Source organism: Macrosteles quadrilineatus, unplaced genomic scaffold (genome assembly GCF_028750875.1).
Source record: "Macrosteles quadrilineatus isolate MER2022 unplaced genomic scaffold, UCM_ALF_1.0 Scaffold_8__2_contigs__length_117827958, whole genome shotgun sequence".
In the NCBI taxonomy this organism is placed as follows: Eukaryota; Metazoa; Arthropoda; class Insecta; order Hemiptera; family Cicadellidae; genus Macrosteles; species Macrosteles quadrilineatus.
In genome coordinates, this window is record NW_026542601.1 from 6,176,125 (window position 1) to 6,194,964 (window position 18,840).

Consider the following 18,840-nt stretch of genomic DNA (forward strand, 5'->3'; position numbering starts at 1 on the left):
ACTTAAAAAAAAATTAAAATCATAGAAAAAATATTTAGTTTTTTAAATGTTGACTTGTCGTATATCAAATTAAAGCTGAACCTACGAGGATTATGAATTTTCAAACAGAACGAAAATAAGTTTAGCGGTTTTCAAGATACAGGGTATTCTGTAAATATAAATATTTTCTAAAAAAACGGCCGCCATTTTGAAACGGACAAAGATAAATGAGTTCTGTTTTCACTAAATTGTTTGTCTAGTCTAGAGCTTTACAATGATGCATAACATGACATATGTTTACGTTTGAAAACTCTGAGATTCGAACCCATGACCCCCAGTTTCTTGAACACCCTGTATTTTAAAAATGGTAAAAACATTTTTACGTTGTTCCTTAGGTATGAATTAGTGGGGAAAAGTTTTGTTTCATCTCTGTATGTCAAGCCGTTCGTCTGTAATCTGTTTAGGACAGCTTAGAAGACTCACCCTGTATATGTATATATATATATATATATATATATATATATATATATATATATATATATATATATATATATATATATATATATATATATATATATATATAAGGAGTGTTCTATATATATAAAAGGAATGATCATTTTAGATTTTTATCAAAATACTCATTCCCTCAGCGATATCTGCATTCCTCTATGTTGCCGCAAGACCTTGGTATGACACTTAGATATATTGACAGGTGAGGTAACTGAGGCACGACCCTACAACAGTAACTGTATCATCGTCAGATACTCGTGTATATAATCAGCTGTACAACAGTCACACTCTCACAACATCCTCCTCATCCTCCCGTCATGGCAGTGGTGAGTACAACTACACTTAAAATAAACTTTGCTCTAACTTATTTTTTAAATTTTTTAGCTCAAATTTTAGAGTATTCTTTGATCAATAACACCTATGTGTAGGTTCACTGTTCTTTTCCGTTTAGGATTAGTGGCCATGAAATCACTTCCACCACGCATAGTAGCTAAACATAGTGTTTAAGATGAGACCTACATCCAAAACCACTGTCTACTTCGTTTAGAGTTTGCGAGGTTTAAAACATTGTTGCCGGAGAAAGTATTTATAGCTGTATTTTTGTGTCAATAGCAATGTTAAACACACTGTACTTTATCGTTTAATGAATCGCAGGAGTAAGTGAAACACGTTTAAGTTATATTCAGATTGTTCCTACTATAACATGGTTTATAGGTACAGGTTTGTTGTTTTATACCTAAGTACCCATTACACCTATTTTGTTCATATTCATCATCCATCGAACTTTAAATTTATTTCACACACAAATTTATTAATAAAACTATGAGTTTGCTTTCAAGACGGTAGCTATCTAGGGATTATAAGCTTGATATTACTGTTTCGATTATGATGTCTGCTCTGTCTAATGACTGCAGTCGTGCACATTGCGCTTGTGGTCAAAGATCTGTCAAAACTGGGATACCCATTAAGCTCAGAGGTCGTTTTAGGGCAGTTCAGTGTGCTCAGTGGTCAAATAAGTGGTCAGCGTCTCAGTAGTTGGTTGAATTATTTACGAACATATTTAGATCAAATTTGGAAAATTCATTTATTTTTTACTAAACCATTAACGTTTTTTTTACTCACTTTTGTATCTTCCCTGTTCCAGTAAACTTGTACTCGTTAAAATAATTCTATTTAAATAGGGAATAGATGTGATATTTTTAAGGAGACATTTTAGTGTAAATCCAATCAGGCAAATAGAAATTTGCTTAGTCTGCAGGTTTGCTGCGGTGGGGTTATTTAATAAATGTATTCATTAAGTAATAAAAAGAATGAAATTCCCTACTAGCATGTAAAGGGGACATGCTAAAACTTTAACTTTAATAGGATTAACTCCAAAAAAATTATAAAATCGTTCTTATCAAAATTACTGACCTATAGGTAAAATGGTTGGATTTCGATAGAGGGGCAAATATATAAAATCGCCAGCAACCAGATTCGTAGAAGTAACAAGTTCTAGGAATGTTTCATTAGAATAGTTAGTATTTATGAAGCACATTATTTGAAAACATTTGTCCTGATGGGTAAATGAAATTTCAACTGAGGAATCCGTCTGTCAGCCAGATGCTGCATAAAAATAACATCTTTCTCTTAGAGTATTAGTACGGTTAAGGAGTATTAAGAGCGTTTTAAACACACAATAGCCAATCACTTTCAACTACCGATGAATTTTTCTAGTGTCATAACTAGGCGTCGGTGATGAAGAATAATTTCAGGAGTTATGTGCAGAAGTAACGTGCACATACATGCATCTTTCAAAAGCATAAAACTTTCAAGGCATAAAATAAATTCCAAACAAGTAGTGGTAAACCCAGAATATGACCCCACTTTCGGCGTTTTCGGACTCAGGACTTTTAAATTTTTTGGCGAAAAAACACCCCAAATAGGTATAATATGATGGTTTTACCCCATTTTTGGCGTTTTAGAGGCTATATGGGGGCACTTTTTTGGTAAAAAAATGTTATTAATACTGAAAAACATGTCTGGAAATGAAGAGCTTTTTTTGACCACTTTTTTTAAAGACCCGGCTCTCGGCACGCGAACTCGGGCGCACTCCCGACCTATAGGCATACTTCTGATCCCCAGCGATGACAAACTAAAAGTCTTATGAAAAAATGTTTGAAACAAAAATTGAGGAATATCTAGTCATCTATACTTTTCCCACTGGCAGTTTTTCTCTGACCGAAAAATAAAAAAAATCCTCGCTTACTCACTTTTTCATGTTTACTCAAAGTAACCTTTTTATATTTTCCATAATTAATAATTATACACTAGCACAAATTAAATTATATTTATATTGTATTAAACAGTAGTTCATGTAGAATTTTAATATATAAATTTCATGTTATAAATATTTTTATTAGAAGCTAGACAAACATGTAAGTGATAGGAGGCGCATCACTTTGAACATCGTCATGCCTCCGACAGTGCCGTGCTGGCAACACCTGGAGTTTGAAACCATTGCTATTGCTGAAATTATATTATAACACATTTACATACAAAAGAAACTGGTAAATGGTTTTAATTGTTTAAACTTTTTATGCTGTATTATTATGTAGAAGGTCATGTAGTATGTAGGCTGGAATTTTAGCCGTTTTGTTGTATATCAAGCCTTTTTGAGATATAAATAAACAATAAAGCAGACCTTTATTTACTAATGCTGATATTATATTACAATGCATTGGCATACAAATGAAAACGGTTTGATTTATTTGTACTCATATAAAATAATATAATTCTTTTGAGTTATAGGGACGTCTGGTGATAAAATCACAAATTTAGAACATTTATAATGGACTTTTAAAATAATGGAATTAAGTATAGACTTATAACATTTTCATGATAACTGTTTGATTTATTTGTACTCATTTAAAATAATGTTAAAATAGTATTTGATTTTTATTGTTTTTTATCAAAAGTTGAAACCAATGTAGTGTGCCTAAATGTTTATTTACTGTTTTTTCTGTATCTCAAGCCAATAGATAGAATAGGACAAAGAGGTGTTTTTGGTGTTTTACCTATGAGAATAACATGGGGAGATTTTAAGCCACTTTTTAAAAATTGTGCTTACTCTCTATACATTTCTATGCAAATGTCCATCTCCAAAAATATTTCCAATCCCCATTAATGTCTGTATCATGTGAGATTTGCACCAGTTGGTTTGAAATATTTATAAATATAACGTGTTGCTGGAATCGCCTTAAATGGCAAGAAACATGTAGTCTTGGGACCTCTGGTAAAATATTGGAGTTTTCCTAGTATGGACTAAATATTTTTGAAAATTGAAAAAAATATGTTTTTTACTCAACTATTTTAGTGTCTTGAAACATGTATTACCGAGGAATCAGGCAAATATTTCGTGCCGAAATTATATTTTTTACCTTACGTGAGAACTTGGAATCATTATTTAAACTCAGTCCTACTCCACAGTATTATTGCAGGCTTGCTTCTCGTCCCAAGTGGTGAATTGTGTACAGTTTATGTGTGGTGCAAAGACTAGTTTCTCTTTTTAGTTGTGACCAGCTCATTTCTAAGATGCTTAATGGTATCCACTTTGCCTCTGAACATAAGTAAATTGTAATCTTCAGTTTAGGACTTAAAGTTAATGTCGGATGCGATGCCTCTTTAATCGGAAGTTTGGGTTGTGATGAGCTCAACCCCTATCACTAATATCAGCATAGATCCATTGAACTATTATGTGTTATTGTACTTTGTGCTGATTAATATGTGTTTGGTAAATTAGCATGGCACAACACACAATCCCACATCTTGCTAATCGTAGTTGGTAGTTTAACTTAGCAACGATAATAACAAATTATTATGTCATTGCATTATTATGTCATGTCGGGGGTCTATTTGGTGGTCAAAGTAGAAGTAGGGAGCATTGACTTTCTACAATCATGATGAGATATCCAGCCAGAGCCTCAGACTGTAATAAAAAAATAGATGAAAATGCAAACTCTAAAGGCCCTGACCATGTTGTATACTTCCAGGCTGGAACAACCTTTACGTGGAATATTGTATATAAATTGTTTGTATACATAAGACTCTTGTAGTGAATGTACTCTTTGATGAAAATACAAAATAAAGATGAAAACTACTTTATGCAAAGAAGAGAACGTAATTGTGAAGGGTAGCTACAAACAATTGCATTTTAGTGAGCAATGAAAGTTGCTATAATTATTGGGATTGTTTTGGGTAAGTTTATAGATATGCATTGTGTTTACAGGAATTAATCATAGTGGGGATGCCATTTACATCGAGACATATCGATTTAGTTAAAGTGATAAAACGAAGACCATGATAGTGGTGGATAAAGATTTTATTTGTTGAGCAATCGATATGAGAAGGAGTTTCTTGTTAAACAATAACCTGGAAAACCAATACAACATAATGCACTGTCATCCCTCATTGGTATTGTAACTTACAAGCTCTGTTGTTCTTTACTCATTTTCAAAAACATATAAATTATAAAATAAGCCATTTTGTTGTTTATTTTACTGTTATGTATTGTAAGTGTATATATTGAAATAAATGGTTAAATAAATGTAAGTTGAAAAATGAGCCTTTTTTGTCACTAGTTTATTTACATTGATTTGAATCACATTTTTGAACTAACAGATGATTAAATTATTAATTGCATAACATTTGAAACATAGAGATACAACATTTACATTATTAACTGGAAACTATAGATCTATATTATTGTATGAACATAATTTCTGTATTTCATATATGTAAAAGCAATGAGACCATGCTAAATTACAGGATTCAATAACAAAGGAAGCTGATATTGTGCTATATACCTGAGGGTGTAAATATAGAGGTGGGTATTTCCATAGAGACTTAATGACGAATTAGAATGTGAAAGTTCTATGGTAGAAATATCAAGTATGCAAGAGTGATCATCAGAGGTAACATGGTCATCAGGCAATTCATAGAGAGGGGTCAGTCAGGTTGAACTAGTATATTGCAGTGATTCATCCAATATAGAAACAATAGTTACAAATAACCAGAACCAATTACTGAATATTGTAGTTACCAGTTTTCCTATCCTACTGTTAAAATATGAACCTCATTTTAATATGAGTTGGTGAGTTCATGCCCGGTAACATGAATGTAATAATGTTTCTAAATGTATTTATCTTATTTTATGGTAGATTTCACTATGTGTGCTTACTCTATGGTAAAATTCTTTGAGATCATTTAATATTTAACACACTTATATTAGTGAATAAATCATCAAAGTGCGATATAAATATGCTGGGTGAAACGTATTAAAACTTGCTTCCAGTTTATCTATTAAAGGATTGTCAAACGTCTCGGTTTTGCTAACTATGACCTGGTGTCCTGAAAAGGGCTCTTAAGACCATAAGATGACAATACATAAAGTTTGGACTATTGACTGTGATGTGAATTTATGCATACTTTGTCATAAAAATTTTACACTATAGTATTTTTACGAGTTCTGACTGTGACTGTGATGTGAATTTGTGTGTATTTCATTACATAAATTTCACACTTTTTTCACTCATTTCACACCACTATTATGATGTGTTGTGCCTGCATGAGTGTGTTGAGCCATGAATATCATAGACTACCAAGCTATAAGGACGTATGCTAGAACTGATCTAACCTCTGCCAAACCCTGAATACGAGCCTGGATGCACAGACTTTGGACCAAGGATCAATAATTGTAAATAGACAAACCTGTGTGATAGGATATAGAACACTGAAAAATACAAATGTTAGAAACTTTAGTCTTTTACTTATTTACCCTTACCACCCTCTGTTTTGGAGGAAACTGCCTTACAACCAACATTATGAAGATTGCATTAATACTCATGATCTTGGTCATTATAAAATTTATCAAACATAAATCCGTATTTGCCATTATTCATAAACCTTTCCTTGTCTATTATGAAAAAGCTATCCAACACTGGTGGTAAAGACTTTTATATTGATGAAATGAAAAGTCATTATTAATATGATTGTTAAATATAAGGTTTAAAATTTATATTGCCTTGTTTGGATAATATTAGAAAATGTACGTTATCGCATAAATGTTTGCGTACTTTCTAAGTAAAAGCAGTTAATATTTTTATGTTGACCCATTGAGAGAAATTGTATACTATTTGTACTATAAAAAGTCTATTCATGCATATCAGTACAGTAAAAGTTCTGTTACAATCCAGTCATAGGTCAGTCTCAATTACATCCATAGTTTCTCAGTCAACCTGTCAGTCATTTGGTTACAGTCTGTTTTCTAACTCTTCATTAACCAATATTACATAACATTTTTTATTTAAAACACAATATTCTATAAAATTTTCATTGGCCAGTTGTTGTTGATTGTTATAAACAGTACTTGATATACAAACACATACGTTGTCATCAGTCAGGCGTCCAAACAATTAAAAAATATCGTTGAGAAGAAATCGGTTGTTGTATTTAACAACATAAAGGTTGATTCACAAACGGTATGTAATAGTTTAATCACGTCACAGTGTATACAACAACTGACTGTGACTGTGATGTGAATTTGATTAGTTGTGTGAAATGTGTGAAAATAGTGTGAAATTTTTGAAATTGCTTCCAGTTTATATGTTGTCATTAAGCAAGCGTTTAAAAATCCAACAATATCGTTGAGAAGAAACCAGCTGTTGTATTTGACGACATAAAAATCAATTCACACATAACACGTCACAGTTCAATCACATCAGTTACGACACAGTGTATACACCAACTGACTGTGACTGTGATGTGAATTTGTGTGTACTTCGTCACACAAATTTTACACAAATTTCACACATATTTCACACATTTCACATAACTATTATAATAGTTGTGTGAAATGTGTGAAATATGTGTGAAATTTGTGTAAAATTTGTGTGACGAAGTACACACAAATTCACATCACAGTCACAGTCAGTTGGTGTATACACGGTGTCGTAACTGATGTGATTGAACTGTGACGTGTTATGTGTGAATTGATTTTTATGTCGTCAAATACAACAGCTGGTTTCTTCTCAACGATATTGTTGGATTTTTAAACGCTTGCTTAATGACAACATATAAACTGGAAGCAATTTCAAAAATTTCACACTATTTTCACACATTTCACACAACTAATCAAATTCACATCACAGTCACAGTCAGTTGTTGTATACACTGTGACATGATTAAACTATTACATACCATTTGTGAATCGACCTTTATGTTGTTAAATACAACAACCGATTTCTTCTCAACGATATTTTTTAATTGTTTGGACGCCTGACTGATGACAACGTATGTGTTTGTATATCAAGTACTGTTTATAACAATCAACAACAACTGGCCAATGAAAATTTTATAGAATATTGTGTTTTAAATAAAAAATGTTATGCAATATTGGTTAATGAAGAGTTAGAAAACAGACTGTAACCAAATGACTGACAGGTTGACTGAGAAACTATGGATGTAATTGAGACTGACCTATGACTGGATTGTAACAGAACTTTTACTGGACTGATATGCATGAATAGACTTTTTATAGTACAAATAGTATACAATTTCTCTCAATGGGTCAACATAAAAATATTAACTGCTTTTACTTAGAAAGTACGCAAACATTTATGCGATAACGTACATTTTCTAATATTATCCAAACAAGGCAATATAAATTTTAAACCTTATATTTAACAATCATATTAATAATGACTTTTCATTTCATCAATATAAAAGTCTTTACCACCAGTGTTGGATAGCTTTTTCATAATAGACAAGGAAAGGTCTATGAATAATGGCAAATACGGATTTATGTTTGATAAATTTTATAATGACCAAGATCATGAGTATTAATGCAATCTTCATAATGTTGGTTGTAAGGCAGTTTCCTCCAAAACAGAGGGTGATAAGGGTAAATAAGTAAAAGACTAAAGTTTCTAACATTTGTATTTTTCAGTGTTCTATATCCTATCACACAGGTTTGTCTATTTACAATTATTGATCCTAGGTCCAAAGTCTGTGCCTCCAGGCTCGTATTCAGGGTTTAGCAGAGGTTAGATCAGTTCTAGCATACGTCCTTATAGCTTGGTAGTCTATGATATTCATGGCTCAACACACTCATGCAGGCACAGCACATCATAATAGTGGTATAAAATGAGTGAAAATAGTGTGAAATTTATGTGATGAAATACACACAAATTCACATCACAGTCACAGTCAGAACTCGTAAAAATACTATAGTGTAAAATTTGTATGACAAAGTATGCATAAATTCACATCACAGTCAATAGTCCAAACTTTATGTATTGTCATCTTATGGTCTTAAGAGCCCTTTTCGGGACACCAGGTCATAGTTAGCAAAACCAAGACGTTTGACAATCCTTTAATAGATAAACTGGAAGCAAGTTTTAATACGTTTCACCCAGCATATTTATATCGCACTTTGATGATTTATTCACTAATCTAAGTGTGTTAAATATTAAATGATCTCAAAGAATTTTACCATAGAGTAAGCACACATAGTGAAATCTACCATAAAATAAGATAAATACATTTAGAACCATTATTACATTCATGTTACCGGGCATGAACTCACCAACTCATATTAAAATGAGGTTCATATTTTAACAGTAGGATAGGAAAACTGGTAACTACAATATTCAGTAATTGGTTCTGGTTATTTGTAACTATTGTTTCTATATTGGATGAATCACTGCAATATACTAGTTCAACCTGACTGACCCCTCTCTATGAATTGCCTGATGACCATGTTACCTCTGATGATCACTCTTGCATACTTGATATTTCTACCATAGAACTTTCACATTCTGATTCATCATTAGGTCTCTATGGAAATACCCACCTCTATATTTACACCCTCAGGTATATAGCACAATATCAACTTCCTTTGTTATTGAATTCTGTAATTTAGCATGGTCTCATTGCTTTTACATATATGAAATACAGAAATTATGTTCATACAATAATATAGATCTATAGTTTCCAGTTAATAATATAAATGTTGTATCTCTATGTTTCAAATGTTATGCAATTAATAATTTAATCATCTGTTAGTTCAAAAATGTGATTCAAATCAATGTAAATAAACTAGTGACAAAATAAGGCTCATTTTTCAACTTACATTTATTTAACCATTTATTTCAATATATAAACTTACAATACATAACAGTAAAATAAACAACAAATGGCTTATTTTGTAATTTATATGTTTTTGAAAATGAGTAAAGAACAAAAGAGCTTGTAAGGTACAATACCAATGAGGGATGACAATGCATTATGTTGTATTGGTTTTCCAGGTTATTGTTTAACAAAAAACTCCTTCTCACATCGATTGCTCAACAATTAAAATCTTTATCCACCACTATCATGGTCTTCATTTTATCACTTTAACTAAATCGATATGTCTCGATGTAAATGGCATCCCCACTATGATTAATTCCTGTAAACACAATGCATATCTATAAACTTATCCAAAACAATCCCAACAATTATAGCAACTTTCATTGCTCACTAAAATACGATTGTTTATAGCTACCCTTCACAATCACTTTCTCTTCTTTGCATAAAGTAGTTTTTCATCTTTATTTTGTCTTTTCATCGAAGAGTACATTCACTACAAGAGTCTTATGTATACAAACAATTTATATACAATATTCCGAGTAAAGGTTGTTCCAGCCTGGAAGTATGAAACACGGTCGGGGCCTTTAGAGTTTGCATTTTCATCTATTTTTTATTGCAGTCTGAGGATCTGGCTGGTTATCTCATCATGATTGTAGAAAGTCAATGCTCCCTACTTCTACTTTGACCACCTAAACTACCAACTACAATTAGCAAGATGTGGGATTGTGTGTTGTGCCATGCTAATTTACCAAACACATATTAATCAGCACAAAGTACAATAACACATAATAGTTCAATGGATCTATGCTGATATTGGTGATAGGGGTTGAGCTAATCACAACCCAAACTTCTGATCAAAGAGGCATCACATCCGACATTAACTTTAAGTCCTAAACTGAAGATTACAATTTGCTTATGTTCAGAGGCAAAGTGGATACCATCTAGCATCTTAGGAATGAGCTGGTCACAACTAAAAAGAAAACCCAGTCTTTGCACCACACATAAACTGTACACAATTCACCACTTGGGACAAGAAGCAAGCCTGCAATGATACTGTGGAGCAGGACTGAGTTTAAATAATGATTCCAAGTTCTCACATAAGGTAAAATATAATTTCGGCACGAAATATTTGCCTGATTCCTCGGTAATACATGTTTCAAGACGCTAAAATAGTTGAGTAAAAAACATATTTTTTCAATTTTTTACAAATATTTAATCCAAACTAGAAAAAATCCAATATTTTACCAGAGGTCCCAACACTATGTGTTTCTTGCCATTTAAGGTGATTCCAGCAACACATTATATTTATAAATATTTCAAACCAACTGGTACAAATCTCACATGATACAGACATTAATATGGATTGAAAATATTTTTGGAGTTGGACATTTATATAGAAATGTATAAATAAGCACGATTTTTTAAAAAGTGGCTTAAAATCTCCCCATGTTATTCTCATAGGTAAAACACCAAAAACACCTCTTTTTCCTATTCTATCTATTTGCTTGAGATACAGTAAATAAACATATTTAGGCACACTACATTGATTTCAACTTTTGATATAAAACAATAATACAGGGTAAAAATTTAAAAATCTAAAACTTATATGAATACCATTTGGTAAATAAATTAAATGGTTCCATTTGTATGACAATGTATTATAACATAATATCAGTGTTGGTAATGGTTACAAACTCCATGCATTACTGGTGTGACTTTATCGTTTTAAAATGCTTATTTCTCAAAAACTGCTTGAGATACGACAAATGGTTAAATTTAGGTACACTATGTTAGTTCCAACTTTTAAACAACAAAAAACAATAATACAACATAAAAATCAAATACTATTTTAACATTATTTTAAATGAGTACAAATAAATCAAACAGTTATCATGAAAATGTTATAAGTCTATACTTAATTCCATTATTTTAAAAGTCCATTATTAAATATTCTAAATTTGTGATTTAATCACCAGACATCCCTATAACTCATAAGAATTATATTATTTTATATGAGTACAAATAAATCAAACCATTTTCATTTGTATGCCAATGCATTGTAATATAATAATAGCATTAGTAAATAAAGGTCTGATTTATTGTTTAAAAATACTTATATCTAAAAAAAAGGCTTGATATACGACAAAACAGCTAAAATTCCAGCAACCAAAATAGCCTTCAACATAATAATACAGCATAAAAAGTTAAACAATTTAAAACCATTTACCAGTTTCTTTTGTATGTAAATGTGCTATAATATAATTTCAACAATAGCAATAGTTTCAAACTCTAGGTATTACCAGCACGGCACTGTCGGGGGCATGACGATGTTCAAAGTGATGCGCCTTCTATCACTTACATGTTTGTCTAGCTTCTAAAAAAAATATTTATAGCATAAAATTTATATATTAAAATTCTACATAAACTACTGTTTAATACAATATAAATATAATTTAATTTATGCCACTGTATAATTATTAATTAAGGAAAATATAAAAAGGTTACTCAAAGCAAACATGAAAAAGTAAGTAAGCGAGGATTTTTTTTATTTTTCGGTCAGAGAAAAACTTTCAGTGGAAGAAGTATAGATGATTAGATGTTCCTCAATTTTTGTTTCTAACATTTTTTCATAAGACTTTTAGTTTGTCATCGCTGGGGATCAGAAGTAACCTATGGGTCGGGAGCGCGTCCGAGTTCACGTGCCGAGAGCTGGGTTTTAAAAAAAGTGGTCAAAAAAAGCTCTTCATTTCCAGGCTTGTTTTTTCAGTATTAATAACATTTTTTAACCAAAAAATGCCCCCATATAGCCTCTAAAACGCCAAAAATAGGGTAAAACCATCATATTTTACCTATTTTGGGTGTTTTTTCGCCAAAAAAATTCAAAAGTCCTAGGTCCAAAAACGCCGAAAGTGGGGTCATATTCTGGTATTATATCTACTCAAACAAAATACATTTTTTTTACTTAATCACATCTGCAGCTACACCTTTACAGTATAAGAGCAATGTCTATTGTTCCAGATACCATTAGTGCTGGTGAGTCTTGCTGCATTGGCAGTAGCAGAGCCCCCCGTTCCCCAGGGTCTGTCTGCCCAATATGGGGTACCAGGAAGGTTTGGAGGCGGTTCCGGACAAGGAGGATACCCATCCGGCGGCCCGGGATCCGTTGGAGGCCAGGGAGGATACCCATCCGGCGGCCCGGGATCCGTTGGAGGCCAAGGAGGATACCCATCTGGTGGTCCGGGGTCCGTTGGAGGCCAAGGAGGATACCAATCCGGCGGTCCAGGCTCCGTTGGAGGCCAAGGAGGATACCCATCCGGCGGTCCGGGCTCCGTTGGAGGCCAAGGAGGATTTCAAGGAGGTCTCGGTGGCTTCGGCAGTGGTGGAGGCTTTGGAAATGGAGGGGAAGGAAATGAAGTGAGTTTTGTCATTCTCACTTTAAATGAAATAATTTATATTAAATTCGTTAACGCATTTCCTACCAGGGGTTTTCCTGGGTTCAGGCTTAATGTACCCCCAAATCCATTTGCAGATATCTAATGATTATTTCTTAAAATCAATGGGTTACTAAGTAAAGTTTCAATAACAATAAGCAAGTGATAATAGGTCTACTTATAAAACCTGTAGTAAATTGAACATTTTCTCTAGGAGCCAGCTAACTACGAATTCAACTACGACGTCGACGCTCCAGAGTACAACGTCAAGTTCGGTCACCAGGAGTCGAGACAGGGTGACGTAGCTCAGGGCAAATACTACGTGCTGCTACCTGACGGTCGTACCCAGGTAAAACATCTACTGATAATCTGTGATTAACATTGTCCTGTGGAATTAGCAGTGTGGGCTAGTGTTAGGCTATTTAAAATAAAAGTTAATTGTAGTAAAAAATAGTATTTTGTTTGGCTACTTAATATAGCATGCAGATCTATCAAGCAAAATAAATTAAATTAATTTCTGGCTAAATGACTAGCGTAAAGGTCACAGCCTCGGATTTTGAAGCAAGAGCAATGGGATTAATTCCCGATATAACACAAAAACGGGTTGGTCCGCTTTCCCCTGAAAACGTAAGTGATCTTACTTTATTCAAAATTCCACGGAAGAATTTGATTAAACAAAAAAGAAGAGTCTTAGTCTTACCTTTGTCAGGGTAAGATACCATTAAACCACTCTAAACTCACCAAGGACAGCTATAGTAGCAGTGTCTTCTTTTCTCTTTCTTTGACAACAGAGCATCATTCACGAACTTGAATTAGAACCACTCACACGATACAAGAGTGGTAGGTCCCTTTCCACAAAAGGTCGTAAGGGTTCTGGTTTCTGTTCACTTTCCCTAATGAGCACTTGTATGTCCTTATTCAAAAAATCCAGTGGCTAAGAAAATTTTCTTGGCAAAGAATTACTTCACTTTTATAGAGATATTTTAACCTTTCATCGTTTCTCAGGTGGTAGACTACATTGCTGACCAGGATGGATTCAGGCCCAAGATTAGCTACGAAGAGGGTTATGGAAGTGGAGGACCTGGTGGTGCAGGATCTCTTGGAGGTGCTGGTGGATACCCTAGTGGTGGCCCAGGTTCTCTTGGAGGTGCAGGTGGATACTCAAGTGGTGGCCCAGGATCTCTCGGAGGTGCAGGATCTCTTGGAGGTGCTGGCGGATACTCAAGTGGTGGCCCAGGATCTCTTGGAGGTGCTGGCGGATACTCAAGTGGTGGCCCAGGATCTCTTGGAGGTGCGGGTGGATACCCAAGTGGTGGTCCAGGATCTCTTGGAGGAGCTGGAGGATACTCAAGTGGTGGTCCAGGATCTCTTGGAGGTGCGGGTGGATACCCAAGTGGTGGCCCAGGATCTCTTGGAGGCGCTGGTGGATACTCAAGTGGTGGTCCAGGATCTCTTGGAGGCGCTGGTGGATACCCAAGTGGTGGTCCAGGATCTCTTGGAGGTGCGGGCGGATACTCAAGTGGTGGCCCAGGATCTCTTGGAGGTGCAGGAGGTTACAGAAGATAGTTGCAGATTTCAACGTAGTAAAACTTTTAATTTGTATTTAAAATGTATTTATTGTATATGTGATTTTATTTTATTTAATAAATTATTTGCATGGCTTAAGTTATCTAATGTGAATTTTCCAATTACTGTACTTCATAAACATTACTAAACCTCTAAACACTAAAAATAACTCGTTTCCACTCGCTGAATCAACTGATTTCACTCAACTAATCAACTGATTGCACAGATGGGTAATGCATCTATGAAAGTGATTTATTGATTCCAGTCACTAAACTTCACAATACACTATCACCTTTTTACGGATTCAACTATTGTAGTGGAGTGAGTGCCAAACTAAACTATTGGAGTGGACTGAGAGTCAAGTGAAGGTAAAATTCACAGAAAAAGCAAACATTACCTGAATAACATTATATTTACAGCTAAAAATTGTTTCTGTGTGTTATGATAAGCTAATTATGGTGGTGATAAAACTCATTGCCGCTCTCAATATGAATGGTCACACTCAGCTAAAGCTTCCTACAGTCATCAATGGCACACAAATATCCATACCATTACTTCTCTAATCAATTTTAGTGTTTCGCCAGTTTAATTTTGGTGGAAAAATTGTGAAATCATAATTAGCAGTAAAAATGTGAATACTAAAAGCAAAATCCTTTTCTATACAAACACATAACATAATTTACGAGATCCCATTTTGTTAATTCTATTGTACAAGTTCTACATGACTACTACTTATGAAAACCAGAACTTTGGAACTAAGTTACTCTCTGTTCATAGATTTGTTTCTTGTATCATGGTAAACATGTTTTCTAATGTAATCATAGTCAGAAATTGCGTATAGTAGTTATTTGTACAATAGGTGGCCCCGTGGTTGAAACCCCGACCAAAAATGTATTGTGCAAACTTCTCTAATTTCACCCCACGCTGTAGATATACCATGCGATTGGAATTTCTTCCATTTATTTAGATTTTCTTATTATATTTCCTTGTTACATCGTCATCAGCATGGAAACCCATAAGGTCCATGTTCGTTTTTATTTTTATTTTAAATTCATTTTTTGTGCTTTTGTTAGCTTATTTAAATTTATAAAAGGATTCTGCACATCTACAGGTAAATAACTTTCCAAAAGATTTTTCCTACAATGCACACGAGCTGAGAAAAAGGTATTTCCTATTGATATATAGGATGCTTCTGTCAGAATTGTCGTAAATTCGAGCTACTCACGTGAAACTTGGCTACTTAATATGTTAAAGATCATGTATGGTGAATCCTTGAAAATTCAAAACTTAATATCTAAATTCGGTTGAATCTGACATTAATATCCCTTCATAAATATTTGAACTCTCAATATAAATACACAAATATCCTTTATAAAGGCTACCGGAATTTATTGAGAAAGGGGATTTTAAAGAACCAATTTTTACTTTTAATACTACGCTAACTCTTTCTTTTAAAATAATCATCAATTCTAATTGTTCCATAATTAATTTATATTTTATTAATGTTTGATAAACTCTTTTTATCTCCCCCAAATTTACTTGTTGATCATCTAACAGATGGTTGTTAATCATTGCTGTATCGTTGTTGCTCTTTCAGTCAGATATTTGAAGTTTTTCCAAAATCCACAGTCCCATTTACATTTATTGAGCGAAGCGAGTGGAGCAGGCAAATTTCTTATACTAAATTCCTTCTTTTGATTTACAAACACTCCACCTGAATTTTTGACGTTGACTTACATTGTAAATGTGTTGCAACAATAAATGATTTGACTTTGACTTTGAATTGAGGTCGTCTCCAAGAAATACAAAGAAATAAATCATTTTCAAAAATAAATCACAACGCACCCTGGATTTACAAGTGAGTTTAAATAATAATGTTTTACCAACTAGGTAAAATAACGTTTCCCGATGATAACAGTTTCTCACACCGCTTAATTAGGTGTTAATAATTAAATAGAGTGTGATCCTTCTGAAAATTTAGTTTTTTTATTTTTTTTATTGTGCAGTATTTACGTATTCCTTTGACTGCTCTCCCAAATCGCTTGCTATCAATATAGCACCCTTGATTTGTTTAGGAAGCACTAGAGCACTAGTATTCCTTAGCAACGAGGTAGATGAAAACATATTAGTGTATTCAGTGTTCCTCAAGATTTAGTAATCAAAAGCCTTCTTAAAACGAACACTCCTGAAATTATCTTTTTTTAAACTTATCATAAAATGTTAAGTGGCTATCCATGATAAGACCGAGACATTCTACAGAGTTGCAAGATGTGATCTTCTGGTAAGCAAGAAGAACAATCAAGGGAGCTGCTTTTCGACTTAGTAATTTGAAAATTCATGTTCGATTTGTTTTACTGTTCAAAATTAGTTATTTATAGTAAGAAATTTAAAAATGATTAGAAAAATCAAAAGTCCACCATTCCAAAACAGTTATACATCTATAAAATCAAATAAAATCTAAAATTCCTTTATTGTCATTATCAGGAACACACAGAGTGAAGTTTTGTCAGCGACATTGAAGATCTAAGTTACTTGAGTGTTTACAGTTTATAGTCATGTCTCTACTAGTATATATGCCATCTTGATAACTAGTCTATCATGAGACAATATTGAAAAGATTGTGGTTATCACTAAACATGAAACAAAAACACACTTCGTGTTCGTGTTTTAAACTAAAAATACACAGTCATGGTGGAACTGAGAGAGATGGTGTGGGCAGCTTTTTCTTGACCATAAATCAGCTTTTTTATTGTCAGGACTGTGAATTGAAAATAATATTTTAAGGAGAGCTGGTTCACGTTTGAAACCATCAAAGTTCCTTATAGAACAAATCAATGGTAAATAACGTGTACATTCAAATTTCACAATTTCCTTTTCTCTCGTTTATTTACAAAGTGCATAAAATACATTGATGAATTGAGCAGCACACAAAACTATTTACATTTCAAACAATCCTTCTCTATCTGTACCCCCCTTGTGCCCCCTCAACCCCCTGTCCCATGTACGTGATCTTGGGGTGGTAGCCGTCTTCGTCCGCGGTGTATTGTACGTGCTGGGTTCTGCCGTCTGGAAGCAGCACGTAGTATTCTCCTTGGACCGCATCCTCACTTCGCGACTCCTGATGACCAAATCTCACTCCCGACTGTTGGTCTTCCACGTCGTACTTGAACTCGTAGTTGGCGGAATCCTGGAACATCAGGTTACATGTATTCTTCACCAACAGCACCTTATACTTTTCACCTTATATTTTTCGTTAAATTTCCACGATACATTCTATCATTCTATTACGTCAAATGAGAAACCGCCGACATCTAATTGAAAGGTCCTAAGGTTTACTGTTAACTAAAACCTACAAGCAATGTGTATACCATAAAGTATAGTTTAGGAACCTCTCTCCTATACAAAAAGGAATATCCAATAAATGAAAGCTAACTTTATTAGTGAGACAGTTAAATGTTAGTCTCCAATTCCTTGGTATCAACAACTAATCTACGGATATGGTTACATGTGGTCAACGATTTTCGTATTCAAATCAAGATCAAACTTGAATATTCCAGGAAATCCTCCCACTTAATGTATCTTATAAGGTGGTAAGACTTATAAAATATTTCATTACCTCGTTATAGTCTTCGTATCCACCGTTGCTACCCAAACCCGAGGATGGATTTGGCCTGACGCCACCATGAAACGCGCCACTTTTGGGGGCGCCATATTGAGGGGCAGGAGCGTGTCCATGAGTAGAACCACCGTTGGGGGCGCCGTATTGGGGGGCAGGGGCACCACCGTTGGGGGCACCATATTGCGGGGCAGGGGCACCACCGTTGGGGGGACCATATTGCGGAGCAGGGGCACCATATCGTGATGATAAGGCGCTGTCTGCTTGCTGAGGTTCTATTGGGGGTTCTGCCGAGGCAAGAACCGCAAATACCAATACTACTGCAAAGTGCTGCAACAAAATTTTTTATCTTATTAAATAAAGGGGATTGGTTTGAAATTATTATCTGTGTGGCTTTTTATCAGCTGTTTTATAGAAATTATTTAAAAAATGCCAACACAATATGTTTAGTAAACTGACCAATGTAGACACCATCTTTAAAAAAAACTTTCCTTTCCCTTTTAATAAATAATATCGAGACCTACAAGATCTCCCATGTATCGTTTTGACAGCAAAATTTGTGTAGAAAAC

At 33.9% G+C, this 18,840-nt stretch overlaps 2 protein-coding genes across 4 annotated transcripts in view; one reads left to right on the forward strand and one right to left on the reverse strand.

Moving 5' to 3' along the window:
* Positions 1-18,840, reverse strand: part of LOC128999526 (collagen alpha-2(I) chain-like) — a 62,585-nt gene that overhangs the window by 24,584 nt on the left and 19,161 nt on the right. The window contains exons 8-11 of the mRNA XM_054426093.1: positions 18,271-18,600; positions 17,624-17,841; positions 14,208-14,624; positions 12,799-13,090 (exon numbers count right to left, since the gene is read on the reverse strand). Coding sequence (XP_054282068.1) covers positions 12,799-13,090; positions 14,208-14,624; positions 17,624-17,841; positions 18,271-18,600 — 1,257 coding nt within the window. The remainder of the gene's footprint in view (positions 1-12,798; positions 13,091-14,207; positions 14,625-17,623; positions 17,842-18,270; positions 18,601-18,840) is intronic.
* LOC129001480 (keratin, type II cytoskeletal 2 epidermal-like) lies at positions 728-14,753 on the forward strand. Of its 3 annotated transcripts, none has more exons than XM_054428783.1 (5): positions 728-815; positions 12,676-13,071; positions 13,303-13,437; positions 14,094-14,295; positions 14,338-14,753. In XM_054428783.1, the coding sequence occupies exons 1-5, from the start codon at positions 807-809 to the stop codon at positions 14,652-14,654; spliced, it is 1,059 nt and encodes a 352-aa protein (XP_054284758.1). In that variant the 5' UTR covers positions 728-806; the 3' UTR covers positions 14,655-14,753. The 3 variants fall into 3 exon arrangements, with proteins under 3 accessions (XP_054284758.1, XP_054284757.1, XP_054284755.1); XM_054428782.1 differs by having other exon boundaries at positions 12,676-12,910; positions 12,953-13,071; positions 14,094-14,753; XM_054428780.1 differs by having other exon boundaries at positions 14,094-14,753.